We start from the raw sequence: 17,629 nt of genomic DNA on the forward strand, positions 1-17,629 counted from the left end.
GGTTGTGTAGAAGTTATTTTGATTGCTTGGTTAGAAGCAATTGTTTCTATGACGGGTACGGTAGGAAGTAATTGATAGTTAATAAGGGTTAACGGGTTAATGGTTGGGTACAATCAATAGATATAATTGTTATCTAAATAACCAAAACAATTAATTGGCTAGGAAAGTTATGAAAGGCGTCTTGGGGTACCGGTCTTAGTAATGGAACTAGTTAATTAAGGGAATGTAATAAAATAACAAACTTGACGGGTACGGGGTGAGTTTTTGTTAGTTCTCGGTTATAAAATCAACATATTTGAATTCGTACTTTAAATATATGCAACCTAAATAAAGTGTATCATGGAGTCGAAGTGGATGATCTTCTCATCTTATTTGATTTAAAACAATTTTCTTTCCGATAAATTCTACGGAATTTCTAACTCTTTTAATCTAACTAACTTTTAAATTAAAATCAATATGACGTGGTGTCTTTAAAAACCAAACTCTTTCTAAATTACTTAAAACTCGCTAACTCTTATTAGTCTCCGTGGAACGAACCTTTACTTACTTCAATCTATATTACATACAAACGGGTCCACTGCCCGATTGTGTGTGGTAAACGATTCGGAGTATTTATAGGATTTTAATTAAACTAGATTTTCACACATCAGGGTCGATGAGTGTTGGTTTGAGTGGTGTAGCGGTTGTTGGTTCAGGGGTGAGGAGGGCTGGTCGCTACTTACTGGTTGAGTTTGGACAGAAGTAAGATTAGGTGATGTTAGTATAGCTGGGGGTGGTGAAGGGGATGGGTTAGTTGATGGAAGAGTAGGGTGTGGAAAGGAGTAAGAATGGATGAGCATTGAGTTTGAAAGGTCATGCTCAAAGGGTGAGTAGTCAGGTGTTTAGTTTTGCGAAAAAGGAAACATTGTTTCATCAAATGTGACATGTCGAGAAAAGATGGTTTTGCCCGTTTCAAGGTTGAGGCATTTGTAGCCACGGTAATCAGCGGGATAACCAAGAAACATACACATGGAAGACCTTGGTGCAAGTTTATGGGGACGGGTTGATGACTGGTTTGGAAAGCAGGTGCATCCAAAAACCCGAAGGTGGTCATATTTGGGATGACGGAGATAAAGCGGCGGTTGGGGTGTAGTTGTTTAGAAGTTTGGTAGGAAGGACATTGTGAAGGTACACAGCAGTATGAGCTGCTTCTACCCAATATTTAGTAGGAATGGAAGCATGAGTTAAAAGTGAAAGCATGATTTCATTTATTCGGCGAATCATTCGTTCAGCTTTCCCGTTTTGTTGAGAGGTGTGTGGGCATGAAAACCGAAATTGCAACCCATTTTCGGAGGCAAAAGTTTTGAAGTGGTGATTATCAAACTCGCCACCATTGTCACATTGAAAATATTTAATAGGTAAGTGAAATTGGGTTCTGACATATGTAAAAAATTTAATGAACTTAGTGACGGTTTCTGATTTATATCGAAGTGGAAATACCCAAGTATAGTTAGTGTAATCATCAATTAAAATCATGTAGTACTTATAACCTGTATTGGATACAACCGGAGAAGTCCACAAATCACAATGTACAATGTCAAAAGGTAAAAGAGTAACTGAAGTAGATTCGCAAAAAGGTAAACGTTTGTGCTTGGCAATTTGACAAGAGTTGCAAAATAAACGAGTTGCCTTATTACAAGAAATGAAATTATTTGAAGCTAGATGATCAATAACACCAGCGCCAGGGTGGCCAAGGCGATGATGCCATGATTCGGGAGCAAAAACAGCAAAGGCGGAAGCTGAGGTGATAGTAGGGGCGGTGACCGGATAGAGATGACTATCACTGTCATGTCGACTCAGAAGCTTCTTAGTCTTGAAATCCTTCACAGAGAAACCAAAGGGATCAAATTCCACAGATACATGATTATCAACTGTAAATTTGCGAACGGAGATAAGGTTTCTAATGACACGGGGGGCATAAAGTACATCGTTTAGATGGAGGTTGTTTTGTTAGTTAGGAAAGTAAGCATGACCCGATCCAAGAATTGGCATTTTTTGACCATTTCCGACCAAAATAGAGTTAATGGTTGTTAGGTCCAGTTTTAACTAAACTGGAGCTCTCCAGTGACATCTGGAGAGCATGAGGAATTGTCCGAAATATTAGAAGTCCAGTTGCATTGTACAGGTTTAGCAACTGATGACTTCCTCCAGTTGAGATCAGACGACTAGAATCTGAAGACCTTCCAGTTGAAGTCAAAGACAACAAATGGAAAATAGAGATTGGCAATGGCAGCGAAGCCCAGTTGACAATCTACCAGATCAATCAACTGGAGAATCCTCCAGTGTAAATGCTCTTACAAAGCTTTACACTGATTACGAGGAGGACCTTTTTACTCTACATCCTTTTAACCGGACAATGATATTGTCTTTGGATAAAGATACAAAGATGTAGAGTGGTTGAATAAAGTAACCTTTTGTCTTACTTTATTTAACACACACAAAGGATTATTTAAACAATACTTTTGTGTGCTGTCAACCATATTTGTACATCGAAGTTGAGATCCCCATGCTCAATCTTCGACTATAAATAGAGGTCCTTGCACAAGCTGTTTCAATAACTTTGCAAATACAAATATTCTGCAATATTGGTGAACTTGTGCAATATTCTCTCAATCGCAAAAAGAAACATTTCACAACTCTAAGTGTTTCGATTGTTTAGGAGAATTTCCAAGTTTAGATCAATTGTAATTCATGGGTTGTTAGGATATTTACATTCTTGTATTATCTTGGTTCCGCAACAACCTTGTATTTTATTTAAACAGTAATAAATAAAATACACTTGAAAATTACATATTGTCTCACCAGTTTATATGCTCGTCATCTATATTATTGCATGTATTAACATTCTGTCACTTTAATACTTAATTCCAGTTAACCTGGTACACGATCAAACTAAACTGGTCACATCCAGATTAATTGATCGTGTTGCAAAGTTCACTCACCATCGACATAGAGGTGTCTTCAGCACCCATCTAGTGATAGTTGGGACTAATAAGTGGTATCAGAGCAGGCAGGTTGAATTGTTTCAATTCTATAACCTAGGTCTGCTTCGATGGCTGCTGAAGGTGAGAATGGTTCTGGTCCAAATGAATCTAATCCTAATATTGCTACTCCTTTAAATACTAACCCTCCTCCTCCTCCTCCTACTCCTGGAGCTAACCACGTTCATGTACATTACTCCAACTCTCCTGTTCCCAAATTCGATGGGAATGGTGAGACATTTGGTACATGGAAGGCTAGAATGCTCTTGCATTTTGGTGGGATAGAGAGGTATATGTTGAAAATCCTTAAGGATGGGCCATATACACCCATGTCCAGTGGTGTTAGCCCTCTTCTCGACCCCACTGGGAGAAGAGGCACCAGGGAAAAATCTGAGGAACATTGGTCAGATGAGGATCGCAGATTGGTTGATCTTGATACCAAACTGAAAAACATGATTCTTTCTGCTATACCTGAGGAACTAATTCCTACTCTTGTGCTATTTCCAAGTGCAAAATCTATGTGGGATGAATTAGTTCTCCAGTTTGAAGGAGGAAATGACACCATTGTCACTAGAAAGGTTGCTCTCAACAAGAAGTATGAATCCTTCTTTGCTCTTCCCAATGAAAGTTTAACTGGTACTTATACCAGATTTACTGGCCTAATTAATCAACTTAGAGGCTTGGGAGTGGAGAAGGATAAGGATATTCTTCTTGAAAAATTCTGTGATGTTTTGCCATCCAAATGGGCACACATGGTTCTTGTCTTAAGACAAGGAAAGACCTTGCATAGCCATACTCTTGCCTCTCTTTATGGAGCCTTCAGATTTACTGAAGATAATGATGCAGCAAGATTACTCGCTGAACAAGATGCTTTAAACCATGCTCAGAGTTCCAAGGCTGCCAACTTTTCTGGGCAACCTTGTGCTGCTTTAATATCTACTGAGAATGTCCAGTCACATTCTATGAAGGAAATGTTAAACAACTTTTTGAACTCTGGTCTAACCACTAATCTCAGTGATGGTTGTGAGGAAACTGACGATGATGATCTGGTTGCCATGATTGCTAAAACCTTTAATAGGTTTAAGCATAAATCTAATCGATTTAATGGGTCCAATAATGCTTCCAATTCAATCTCAATGGATAAGGCTAATCTTACCTGCTATAAATGTGGTAAGAAAGGCCATTTCATGAAGGAATGCAGATCTAGTCAGATGAACTACCAAACTGGTCCTATTGTCCCAAACTTTGTTAAAACTGATGATTATAAGGCCAAATACAAGAAACTTAAGGCCCAGATTGCTCTCATGTCTCTTGAACAAAATAATGAGAAAGAAAAGAACAAGTGCATGATGGCTCAAACTGAAGGGAAATGGGAACTCTCTGATGACTCATCTGATGATGAAGAAGAGATTAGAGATATGTGTTTCATGGCATTGGAGAGTCAACAACCAGTGGTGAAGGATGATGTTGTATCTGGAAGATGGGTTGATATCATTTTAAAGAAGGTAAGGGATTATGATATCGAAATTGATTCAGAACTGAAATTGGATATTGCTGAATCATTGAATGATGACTTGTTATTTGTTGAAACCATGAGAACTGACTGTGAAAGATATTTAGAAACAGTTTTGGTTGAATTAAACAACATGAAAAGTCAAGTAAATGATTTGCAAAGTGTCCAGTTGGCTCTTAAAGAGTCAGATTTGAAAAACGAGGCATTGGAAAGAGATAACCAAAAACTGAAATTTGATCTTGAAAAAGAACATATGGTTATTAATTCTTGGGTTCAAGCATCTGGTAAAAATTATGACGCTTTTTCTAAAACCATTGATGCTCAAAAAACTGCCTGGAAATCTGGTGATCTTCAGATGGCAGCTGTTTTACCCACAATTCACCAATTGCCAGAATCTGTTAAAATTGAAACACCTTATGATTCCTCTGGCACAATCAAATCTGAATCCACTAAGACCAACCCTGTTGAGGTTAAAACTGGAGCCAAGAAGGCTAAAGCTACAGTTAAAAAGGAATATGGTGACAATCCCTTACCTCATAAGTCAAGTGAGTCCTCAACTCTAAAGACTAAAACCCCCGCTGAGCCAAAGTCCAAAGGCCAGCAGCCTGAAGAAAAAAACATTTTGGTAAGAATGGAAAATCAAATCCAAAATTTGTCAAGGCAGGTACAAAGTTGTACTGCCAGAATTAAGAATTTGGAAGGAGGTGCATCCTCTTCTGTTGAAAAACAAATTGTCAAAACTCCTCCTCAAAAACAAAAGATAAAACAATCTGCTCAGAAAGGAGCATACATCGAAAAGAAAAAGGAGGTCAATGTTCCACTGAAACCAATTGTTTTTATTCCAGAAACTGGAGAGAACCCTCCAGTTTCCTCATCCAGTTCAACACCTAGTCAAGCACATGGGACTTCTCGGAAGAAGTCCAGTGGACCCATCAAGAAAAGATGGGTTCACAAAAATAACTGATCACTAACTTGGGTGTGCAGGGCGATCGAAACAAAAATATTTGGTATCTGGACAGCGCAGCTGGCCGGACTATGACCGGATGTAAGCCCCTGCTGGAAGAGTTCACTGCATGTGATGGACCTGCAGTGACATTTGGTAATGATGGAAGTGGGAAAACTGAAGGATATGGTGTTGTTGACAATGGGCAGATTCAATTCACTAAGGTTGCATTTGTAAATGGTTTGAAATATAACTTGATAAGTGTCAGTCAACTTTGTGATGATGGATATAGGGTACTGTTCGACATTGCTCAAGGCACTGTTTTTAACAAGGATTGGAAGGTAGTAATGATTGCACCAAGAAAAGGGAATGTGTACATCATGAACATGGAGCCTACTCCAAAAGAGCATTGTTTCTATGTCAAGGTTGATGAGGACACCAACTGGCTGTGGCATAAACGGTTATCCCATCTTAACTTCAAAAACATTAACAAGTTGTCAAGAAAGCAACTAGTTGATGGGATACCTTTGTTTTCCTTTAAAAGGGAGAAGCCATGTCCAGGGTGTGAAATGGGCAAAAAGAAAAGAGCCAGTTTCAAGACCAAACAGAATTTCAGCATCACTGAACCTCTTCACATGCTTCATATGGACCTTTTTGGTCCAGTGAATGTTCAAACTAAAGCTGGTAAAAGGTACACTTTGGTTGTGGTCGATGAATACACCAGATTTTGTTGGGTGATATTTATCAGATCAAAGAGTGATGCATCTGGTGAAATTATCTCTCTCATCAAGCGAATTGAGCTCAAGTTTACCAAGAAAGTTTGTCAGTTGCGAAGTGATAACGGTACAGAATTCATGAATAAAGAATTGGAGACATTTTGCACTGACACTGGCGTTTCTCAAAACTTCTCGTCAGCTCGTTCTCCAGAACAAAATGGTGTGGTTGAAAGGAAGAATCGCACATTGATTGAAGCTGCCAGAAGTATGTTATCTGAATCTGGTCTTCCCACCTGTTTTTGGGCTGAAGCTGTAGCAACTGCGTGTCACACCCAAAACCGGTCAGTTTATGTCAAGAGACATAGGAAGACTGCCTATGAAGTCCTCAGGAATCGTAAGCCAAATGTTGGATATTTCCATGTATTTGGCTGTCCAGTTTACATTTTAAACGATTCCAGTCAGTTGGGAAAATTCGATGCAAAAGCTGACGAAGGTGTCTTTGTGGGGTATTCAAATATTAGAAAAGCCTATAGAGTTTATAATTATAGACTCCAAAAGGTACATGAGACAATTCATGTCACGTTCGATGAATCAAATGAAGCAATCAACAAAAGACCAACCCTTGATTTATCTTCAGTTGTCCCAGTTGATTTTGGTGTATCTGATCAGGTTCATCAATCAGTTAGTACACCAGAAAATGTTTCCAAACACCAAGTCTTGGAACCAGTTAAGGTAAAGAAGAACTTCTGTGACACCTCATTCTATCCTTCTATCAGTTTTAACCTACCTGAAAAACTGGTAATTGGATCTGATGTGCGTGCCACAACAACATCAGAACCACTACAAGCTTCTCCAGTTCTTCAAGAGATACCTTTGTTTGAAGATAATCATGTTAACTCTTCAGTTGACAATAATGATGAAGTTGAAGTAGTTTGGACTGATTCTCCTCCTGTTGCTGCAACAGTTGGAGATCGTCAGGTGTCTTGCACTGATGTTGTATTACACCAACCTAGTCAATACACTAAATGGACTGCTGCTCATCCCATTGAGCAGATTATTGGCAATCCAGATAGTGGGGTTCAGACTAGAAGAGCCACAAGTGATCAATGCTTGAACGTCACCTTCTTATCACTAATTGAACCGAAGAAGATTGACGAGGCTATGGCAGATCCAAGCTGGGTTGAAGCTATGCAAGAAGAACTCAACCAGTTCGAAAGGAACAATGTTTGGGAGCTTGTTCCTTGTCCTCCAGGGTTAAAGAGAGAACCCATTGGAACGAGGTGGGTCTACCGGAACAAGATGGATGAAGATGGCAACGTTGTCAGAAACAAAGCTAGATTAGTTGCCAAGGGTTATTGTCAGGCAGAAGGTGTTGATTTCGATGAAACTTTTGCTCCAGTTGCAAGACTTGAAGCCATCAGAATTTTCTTGGCTTATGCTGCTCACTTACAATTCAAGGTTTTCCAGATGGATGTAAAAAGTGCGTTTCTGAATGGCACATTGGAAGAAGAAGTGTATGTTACGCAGACTCCAGGCTTCATAAATGAAAAGCATCCACATTGGGTATATAGACTGAACAAAGCTTTATATGGTCTTCGACAAGCCCCAAGAGCCTGGTATGATACTCTAACTAAACATCTTCTCAAAAATGGTTTTCAAAGAGGTGCAATAGATAATACCTTGTTCATCTTGAAAGAAAAAGGTGATATCTTGCTGGTACAAATTTATGTTGATGATATTATATTTGGGTCAACTGATGATGGAATGTGTAAAAGGTTTTCAAAAATTATGTCTCAAGAATATGAGATGAGTTTAATGGGTGAATTAACATTTTTCTTAGGTTTACAAATTAAACAAACCATGGATGGTATTTTTATTAACCAAGAAAAATATGTCAGAGATTTGTTGAGAAAATACAAATTTGATTCAATCCCATCAAAAACCACACCTATTTCAGCTCCATTAAATTTGGACTCTGACCCAAATGGAAAACCAGTGGACCAAAAAGAATATCGTGGAATGGTTGGTTCACTGATGTATCTAACTGCCAGTCGACCAGATATAATGTTTGCAACATGTTTATGTGCCAGATTTCAGGCAAATCCAAAAGAATCACACTTGCATGCTGTTAAACGCATTTTCAGGTACCTGAAAGGGTGCCCTAGCCTTGGTCTTTGGTATCCCAAAGGCTCAGGGTTAGATCTAATGGGTTATTCAGATTCAGATCATGCAGGTTGTAAGATTGATAGAAAATCCACAACTGGTGGATGTCATTTCCTAGGGGGAAAACTGGTGAGTTGGACAAGTAAGAAGCAGACTTCAGTCTCAATGTCTACTGCTGAGGCAGAATACATTTCTGCGGCCAGTTGCTGTGCCCAGATTCTCTGGATCAAAAACCAGTTACTTGATTATGGCATGAAATTTACAAGAACCCCAATCTTTTGTGACAACACCAGTGCTATTGCTATATCTCACAACCCAGTGATGCACTCAAAGACAAAGCATATTGATATCAGGTATCACTTCATTCGTGATCATGTTATGAAAGGAGATATTGAAATACATTTCATCCCCACTGATAAACAGTTAGCTGATGTTTTTACAAAACCTCTTGATGAAAAGACTTTTAAACATCTCATCAGTGAACTGGGTATGTTAAATCCTCATTAAACTGAAGAGGCCCTTCAGTTGAGGATGGTCCAGGTGATCCTTGATTGGTTGGAGATTGAACGCCTTGATGTACTCAAAGACTAGTCATTGATCAAATGGATCACATTTTTAGGGGGAAAAAGACTCAAAATATTTTTCAAATAAATTATTGAAAAATGCAACTGAAGGTCATCAGTTGAAACTGGCATCTAAATTTTCTTTTGGTTGCTAGTTTGGTCTTGTCTCAAAATGGTGGTCAGCCAGATTTCATAACGTTGTGTTTTACTTGGTGGATACTTGTGACACGTGATGTTACTCGAGTACTAACCTCGCACTCACGAACGTCACCTGACATGTCTTACGTGTCAAGACTTTTGCTGAAATGTACTGCACTTTTTATGGGTATTGGTGAAGTTAGTGGGTAAATGTGAATACCAGCCGTCGTAGCATTAAATGCTTGATGGGAAGTATTAAATATTTTTGAATTCTCAAAATTTTGGAAAATAACTTTTTACAAATTATTTCAAACTTTTGGAGACTAAAATATCTTTTCGTATATATTTTGGCAATATTTTTACTGCCTATATATACCCCCACCAATATATCCGTCTCATTTACTTCTCTCAAAATTCCTTCATTTACTCTTTCAATCATTCACAATTCGAGATCCTTTTCTCTCTTTCTTCTTTAAGTCCAAAACCCTAAATCTAAATTCACAAATGGCTCCTAAATCTTCTTCTTCTTCATCTCGTTCTCGTGATGTGAATCTACTCACTGCTGAGTACATTCCATCACAAAATGTTAATCGTGCCACTGGTGCTCCCATAAGCTCTAAGCTTATTAAACTAAATCCAAATAATCCAATGGCATCTCTTCAAGGGCTCCAGGCCGCTGACTCTCTTATCGGGAGAATCCAATCCTTTCTTCGGATTTCTCCCCTCAGCGATGCCTTCTCTTTGAATCCACACAAGCTATTCCATGATTACTTGTGTGAGTTCTGGTACACTGCCTCTCTTTCTGAGGACTGCTCATCCATCTCCTTTTCTCTAAAGGATGGGTCAGTCCCGTGTACCATCACCACTGGAACGTTGAGGGAAGCCCTTAACCTCAACTACTGGAGACATAATGAAACTCCAGTGGTGATTTCCTCCAATATCAATTTCCGCCAGGTCTTCCTTGATATGGGAAATAAGGAGATGGTGGAGGGGGATGTGTTGAAGACCAAGGGGTCCATTACAATGAAGGGGCTTTCACCATCCTGGAAGTTCTTTATGGTCCACTTGGTGGAAAGTTTGGGAGGGAGTTCTGGTGGATTGGACCAGATAAACTCCTTCCAGGCAGAAATGGCGTACTGCCTTTGGAATGGGCTGAGGGTGGATTTTGCAGGCATTTTGTTCAGAAGCCTGGTATTCAAGTTGAAGGGTAACAGGGGTCCTTGTGTTCCCTTTTCAAGGTTTCTGTCCCTTTGTTTTATTCAGATTCTGGGCAGAGACGAGTACAACAACACGCAATCCTCGTTCTCTGTGCCAGAACTGTTGAGGAATCTGGACAACCTGGTGTCCACTTCTGATGAAGTCCAGATGTCCCCGAGAATGATTTTTGCATTCTCTAAAACTGATGCACCACAATCTGGTGAATCAGAAAGGCAACTGGGCGGGCCTCAAAATAATGAGGGACCCACCGGTTCGTCTACTGAAGTTGTAACTGTGGCAGAAGCAGGAGTCCAGGCAGTTCCTAAAGCAAGAAGATCCTCTAAAAGCAGGAGATCAAGATCTGGACTTGCTGCACCTGACCAGTCACAATCTGTGATAGTGGTCTCTGAAGCCGCTGCCGATGATATTGCAACTGAGGATAGAGCAGTTGTGGTTGAGGCACCAGTCACCTCTGTCCAGGGAGAAGATGCTTCGGCAACGGATCCTCAAACTGATGATACCATTGAGGCAACTCAAACTGGTCATCAGGAGTCTGAACAACTTGTTCAGCCACCCCCAACATTTATGGATCTTGGCATAAATGAGGGTGTGTTTCAGCTTGAGTCTTCGGACTCATCTGAGACAGAATCTGACCAGGAGATGGCTGATGCGACTATACTTGATCAGCTCCCTTCTCTCCTTGGTCAACCCCAAGAACCACATGTTTCAGTTTCCCCAACTCATGTACAAAGCTTAGAAATACCTCCAATATTCACCTCTCGCCAATCACCTTCTTCTATGGGTGTGCCTAGAAATAGACACATCCTAACCCCACCGTCGCCGTCGTTCACACCTGAGCATTCTCAGCATGAACGCCACATTGAATCTCTTCCTTTCATTTCTACAACCCCTCCTCTTCTCTCTACTGATGCTACTGCAACTGGAGAACCAGATATTGTCATACCTCGTCCAGTTGCACCTGTAGCTTTCTCAGCTGGTCCAGTGACACCTTCTCCTCCGTCATTGGACAGCCAGTTCGTGTCTTTTCAAACCGATCTCTCGAACCTTCTTGCGAGGGTGGAAGAGATTCAAAAGACACTGGAGAAGAACACCAAGTCCCTCTCCAGGTACCACAAGGATCATCTGCAAAATATTAAAGTGGTTGACCTGGGGATTAACAAGTTCTCTGCTAATGAGGACTTGGTGTTTGGCAAGCTGAACGAGTTAGTGGAATCCTCCAATCAATTGGCAATATCTTTAAGGGAGGCATTCGCACTGACTCAATCTGGAGTCACATCCTCAATATCCAACCTGCTGAACAATACTGTCAGATCTTCAGAGGTTGATATTAAGAATCTGGAAAGGCAGGTGCAAGAGCTGTGTAGCAAACCTGGCCTAGATGTGACAGAGCTTGGGAGTCGGTTGGCCTCTTCAGTGGGTCTCAAGATCGAAGAAACTTTGGCTGCCAGTGAGAGTAACTTGATAGAAAAGGTGATATCTGAGATCACCAAGATTGCAGTGCCCCAGGTCGATCTCACTCCAATAACATCTGAGATTGATCGGTTGAGGTGCAGTCTGGATACGCTGGCTAGCAAAGTGTCTGAACATTCAACTGCCATATCTGATCTGACCACTGAAGTTGGCAAAGGAAGGGCGGTTGAGCCTGACAGTGCTCAGGAAGTCCCTGCAACTGGGCTCTCTTCAGATGATCTCTCCATTCTCAAACAAATTTTAAAGAGTCAAGAGCAGACAAGTGGAAATGTAATGACTCAATCTCAAGAGATAAATCATCTTTGGAGGACAGTTCGCATGCTTTGTGGAGTCTTCAAAGAGTGTAAGACAATGCAATCATGGCAGCCTCTAGATCGCCTGCCCTCTAGTCATGCTGATTTTGAAGCCATCAGGCAGGGACTAGATGCTGCCAAGGGGGAAAGGTCGGTACATGCCCCTCACACTCTTGTGAAGACTTCAAGTAAAGGGAAGGAGATTGTGATGGCTACCAGTACTGAGGCTGGTGAGCAAGGGTTTGAGGTGTTTGATGATGTGGTGGTAGGGAGTGTTGACAAGGGAAAGGCCATTGCTGATGAATCTTTGGAACCAGCCACCGATGCACCAATGTTGGAAACTGGCAATGTCGATTTGTTGCCTCCAGTTACTGAAAGCGAGAGCCAGAAATTAGCAAGAGTGGGATACCTGGTCAAGGAAAGGAAGAAACAAATGAAGGCAAACCAGTTTGAATCAAGAAAAAATCTTCCAACCCCTCTTGTTGATATCACTGATGCTCAACTCCTTGGCTTGACACTTGTTGAATACAAGAAGATCAAAGAAGATACAAGAATAGTCAATGCACTGAAGGAGATGCTTGAAGTAGAACTGGACAAACACTACCAGGATGATGAGGCTGAACTGGATGCAAAGTGTTTGAATGTATCGGTGGAAAAGGCCAGAGAGATCAGATCTGAAGGGATTCTCAAGAGAACTGAGCAGGTCAAGAAGGCGGTCACCAAAGTGTTGAATCCACCCAAGTCCAAAGGAAGAAAACAAAAGGCCTTACCAAGAGATGCAAATCTGAGGACTTGGGTAGAACCATGTGAACCCACAACAGATGATATTCGAGCTGCTACACAAAAGCTGAGCACGAGCAAAATCAAACTGACAAATGAATCTGAAGCTCGCACATATTTGTCAGATGTACAGCGTCGAAGGCACAATAGAGGCAGGATTACTGATGTTAAGGTTTCAATTAAGCCTGGTGCCAAGCATTTTGTTGTTGAGGTACAATACTTTGGTGGACCTAAAAGGACTACTGAGAACCCGGATGTCAATCAGTATGGTCATTCCGAGCATGTTGAGATGTTGAGGCTGTTGGAGGGGAGGCAGAGGAAGAATAAAGTTGAAAGAGGCTGGGAGTATGTATTGCAAAATCTCATCAAGTTCAAGGAAAACATTGAAGAAAGATTAGGCCTTGATCCTGAGGATACTCAGCCGATTTCATCAGTCTCAAAGAGAAGGAAAACTGGCGAAGGGCCATCTGTTTAAGTTTTCCTTCTAACTATTATCTGCTTGTAATTTTGTGTACTCTCTTGTAATTTATTTGAAATTGTATGTATATACAAGTTGCCAGATTGTAACCTACAAGTAAGATATCTGATAAGATCTACAAACACTTAAAACAAAATCCAAGACATTTGATGATCTATAAAAATGTCTTGGAAACTTAATAGGTCTTATCAAATTCAAGTATTTCAAACTTAAACTTGTATAGAAACAAGTTTGAAAATACTTGACAATATTTCAGGACAATTAGGGGGAATTTGTTAGGTCCAGTTTTAACTAAACTGGAGCTCTCCAGTGACATCTGGAGAGCATGAGGAATTGTCCGAAATATTAGAAGTCCAGTTGCATTGTACAGGTTTAGCAACTGATGACTTCCTCCAGTTGAGATCAGACGACTAGAATCTGAAGACCTTCCAGTTGAAGTCAAAGACAACAAATGGAAAATAGAGATTGGCAATGGCAGCGAAGCCCAGTTGACAATCTACCAGATCAATCAACTGGAGAATCCTCCAGTGTAAATGCTCTTACAAAGCTTTACACTGATTACGAGGAGGACCTTTTTTACTCTACATCCTTTTAACCGGACAATGATATTGTCTTTGGATAAAGATACAAAGATGTAGAGTGGTTGAATAAAGTAACCTTTTGTCTTACTTTATTTAACACACACAAAGGATTATTTAAACAATACTTTTGTGTGCTGTCAACCATATTTGTACATCGAAGTTGAGATCCCCATGCTCAATCTTCGACTATAAATAGAGGTCCTTGCACAAGCTGTTTCAATAACTTTGCAAATACAAATATTCTGCAATATTGGTGAACTTGTGCAATATTCTCTCAATCGCAAAAAGAAACATTTCACAACTCTAAGTGTTTCGATTGTTTAGGAGAATTTCCAAGTTTAGATCAATTGTAATTCATGGGTTGTTAGGATATTTACATTCTTGTATTATCTTGGTTCCGCAACAACCTTGTATTTTATTTAAACAGTAATAAATAAAATACACTTGAAAATTACATATTGTCTCACCAGTTTATATGCTCGTCATCTATATTATTGCATGTATTAACATTCTGTCACTTTAATACTTAATTCCAGTTAACCTGGTACACGATCAAACTAAACTGGTCACATCCAGATTAATTGATCGTGTTGCAAAGTTCACTCACCATCGACATAGAGGTGTCTTCAGCACCCATCTAGTGATAGTTGGGACTAATAATGGTAGTAAAAGATGGAGAGTTGGAACAAATACCTTGGCTGTTGTTTAAATGATTGGTTGCACCTGAATCCATGTTCCAGTCGGGTTCATCGGATGTAACTGTAAGAGCTTGAAAAGCCTGTCCAAGATCAGTAGGTTCAAGAGGGTCAAAATCTGTAACATGAGCTTGAGGAACGGTCCTATTGAATCCTCCATGTTGCTAGGTTTGATTCTGTCGAGAATTAACTCGTCCCTGTTGTTGCCATTGGCCAGATTGCCAAGGGGCAACCCATCCTTGTTGAGTTGGATAGGGACATGGTGGCGGAGCCCATCCATAGGTCGGCCCAGATTGAGAAGCCCACCAAGGAAGAAAGACCCAAGGTGGGTTAGGACCCCACGAACTGAATTTGGGAGAATTGTTTCCAGACCCATTTTGGCTATTGTTACGGTAGTAGTTTTGGCGTGAAGACCCATCTCATTGCCATAATCCTGAGTTGGAACGACGTTGGTTGTTACGATTCGGACCACGTGAGTCATTGTCACGCCGAGGTGCAGGTGGGTTGGAGTGTTGTGGAGGTGGGTCAGGGACAGCAGCAGCTACAATAGACTCGACTTGTTGATGGGCCTGTTGACGACGTTCTTCAGCATCAAGAAGATTGATTGCTTCTTCCCATGGTGGGAGATCCTTGTGTAGTTGAGCAGCAACGACGTCATATTCAGGCGGAAGACCGCTGACATGTTGAATGATAAGTCGATTATCGGACACAGGCTGATCAACATCGGCTAATAGAGCCGAAATTTCTCGAGGTTTTTGACAATAGTCACGAAGAGACGACATGGATTTGAGGGTAAGATTAGTGAAGGCTTTTTCTAACGCAGCTGCTCTAGGGCCTTTGTTGTTGAGAAATTTTTTTTCCAGTCGGTTCCATGCTTCGAGTGCGGTTGATTCGGTTTCAAGAATTCGAACCAGAAGATCATCGGAAACAGTCGAATATATCCATTGAAGGACAATGGCATCGATCTCAAGCCAAGAGGTCATGTTCGGATCTGTTTCCTCGGGTGGTAGGCTGCCATCAATATGGTCCAAGACCTTATACCCGCGAGCATTTAGTTGAAAAAGCTTGACCCATGAAGAGTAGGTTACCTTGCTTCCGTCCAAAACACGAACTTTGTGTTGGATGTTTGTTACAGTGTATACAGGGTGTAGAGAGTGAGGATTGGAACCAGAGGTTTCAATCTTGTCTTTGTTTTTGCTGGAATCGGGGGTTTTCTCACCTTCGTCGCCCATAGTCGATGGAAGAGAAGAGAAAATTGATGAGAAGGAAGGCCGTAGCCTGTAATATGAAAAGAAAAGATTAGTGAGAAATAATATGCTCTGATACCATGTGAATGATTGAATGATTTTGATAATCTTCATTAACAATCGTCAAGAAAATATACAGGAGGTTTCTACCTAACTATGAGGTATATAAGGAAATACAACTATTGTACAACTAATAGAATTACAAAACACAATATATTCCATATACATATATATATATATATACGCGTCTAATAATAACAACAATGAATCATTATTTAAATGTTAAACTCAACTCTATAAAATCGTTTTAAAACTTCCATTTTGATTTTAGTATACGTTAACAATTTAGTTTTAAGATATGCATATATGAATTATATATATATTTTTTCAATCATTAAAAAATTATGTGTTAGTGTGTGCATTACAATATATACTTATTGCAATTTGAAAAAATAAATAAGTCATGTTTTCTATATCAATTGTGAGCTGACGTGATTTCATCATATTCACATGTGACGACTTTAACAATAGGTATGCATAGTGTTGGGTCAAAAATTGACCAAGTATGATTTGTTCAAAATAGTTGAAGTTCGGTAAAGGAAGCTTGCTCAGGATTCTGAAGTCGTTCATCTTCAATTCCTGATCAAACTGTCGTGACGGAAAGTCCTCAAAGCTCACAACGAGGTATCAAGTGGGATGCTAATGAAGATGTAGCTCTTATGTCGGCATGCGATTTTTTTTTTTTTATGATAAAATAAATTAGTTTTTGTTATATAAAAATATTTATTTTATTAAAAAAATTCTTGAAATTAAAAAAGTAAATTATGAAACATTATAATGTATAAATTAATAGTTGGGTTAGGTTGTTGATGAGAATGTAAAATTTGATTTTTGTTGGGTTGGGTAAATATAAGAGAGAAAAAATAATATTTTAATGAATAGTATTGTTTGGTTGAATTGTGATTGGGAATGGCGTTATGAATCCCAGTAAGTCGCATCCACATTTTAGATGATTTAACCCATTCATACATAGAAAGCCTTACAAGTGAAACTGTTTTGACATAATCATTAACTAAAAATGAACTCGAGAGATTCACAAATAGTATCCCTTGTCACTTCACATATATGTCATGTTCAACTAGAGAAAGAAATATGAAAATTGTTACATTTACATTGATAATTAAGTTATCACACACGTATCCATCATAGACCGATTTAGTCACGTAATCTATTAATTTATCAGCTAACCTTTATGTACCCTTAATTGCTTGCGGGTTTCAGGTTTCGTTAAAACTCAAAGTTAGTGGAATTTATTTAGTTTACTCTTTAAGGTAATAATTTTCAATTTTTCCATTAAAAACTTTTAGTTCTTCAAGTTGGATGCAAACAAATTGAGTTCAAAATAAGCAGAACAAGATATTCGGTAAGAAAGTCATATATTAATTTTTAGTTACTAGATTCCATTGAAGTAGTTCACTATTTTGTATTTGTATAACCTTATAAACTATGTTTTTACATAAGCTTTGTTTGGTTATGGGTTTTTGTGAGATAATTGATAGCTTCTATTTGGAAAACTTTTGAGTCATTCTTATGTTTTATCGCTTTTGTGTTTTCATTTCATAATTTTTCTTCTTTAGCGACATATTATTTCACTTTTATCTCTTTGTGTTTTTATTTCATAGTTTTTCTTCTTTAATAACATATTATTTCACTGCTACTCTTACATTACACGAATATTTAGAATATAACTCATAATTTTTGAAAAATCCCCTATTAATTTATTCCCTTAAATACGGACAAATAGATCCTCC

The 17,629-nt window shown here is 39.3% G+C and overlaps 1 protein-coding gene across 1 annotated transcript; it reads right to left on the reverse strand.

Moving 5' to 3' along the window:
- Positions 1 to 14,990: 14,990 nt before the first annotated feature.
- Positions 14,991 to 15,803, reverse strand: LOC122597025. The gene has a single exon (XM_043769665.1). The coding sequence runs from the start codon at positions 15,801 to 15,803 to the stop codon at positions 14,991 to 14,993; it is 813 nt and encodes a 270-aa protein (XP_043625600.1).
- Between the last annotated feature and the right edge of the window lie 1,826 nt (positions 15,804 to 17,629).

Source organism: Erigeron canadensis, chromosome 4, assembly GCF_010389155.1.
Source record: "Erigeron canadensis isolate Cc75 chromosome 4, C_canadensis_v1, whole genome shotgun sequence".
NCBI classification, from domain to species: Eukaryota; Viridiplantae; Streptophyta; class Magnoliopsida; order Asterales; family Asteraceae; genus Erigeron; species Erigeron canadensis.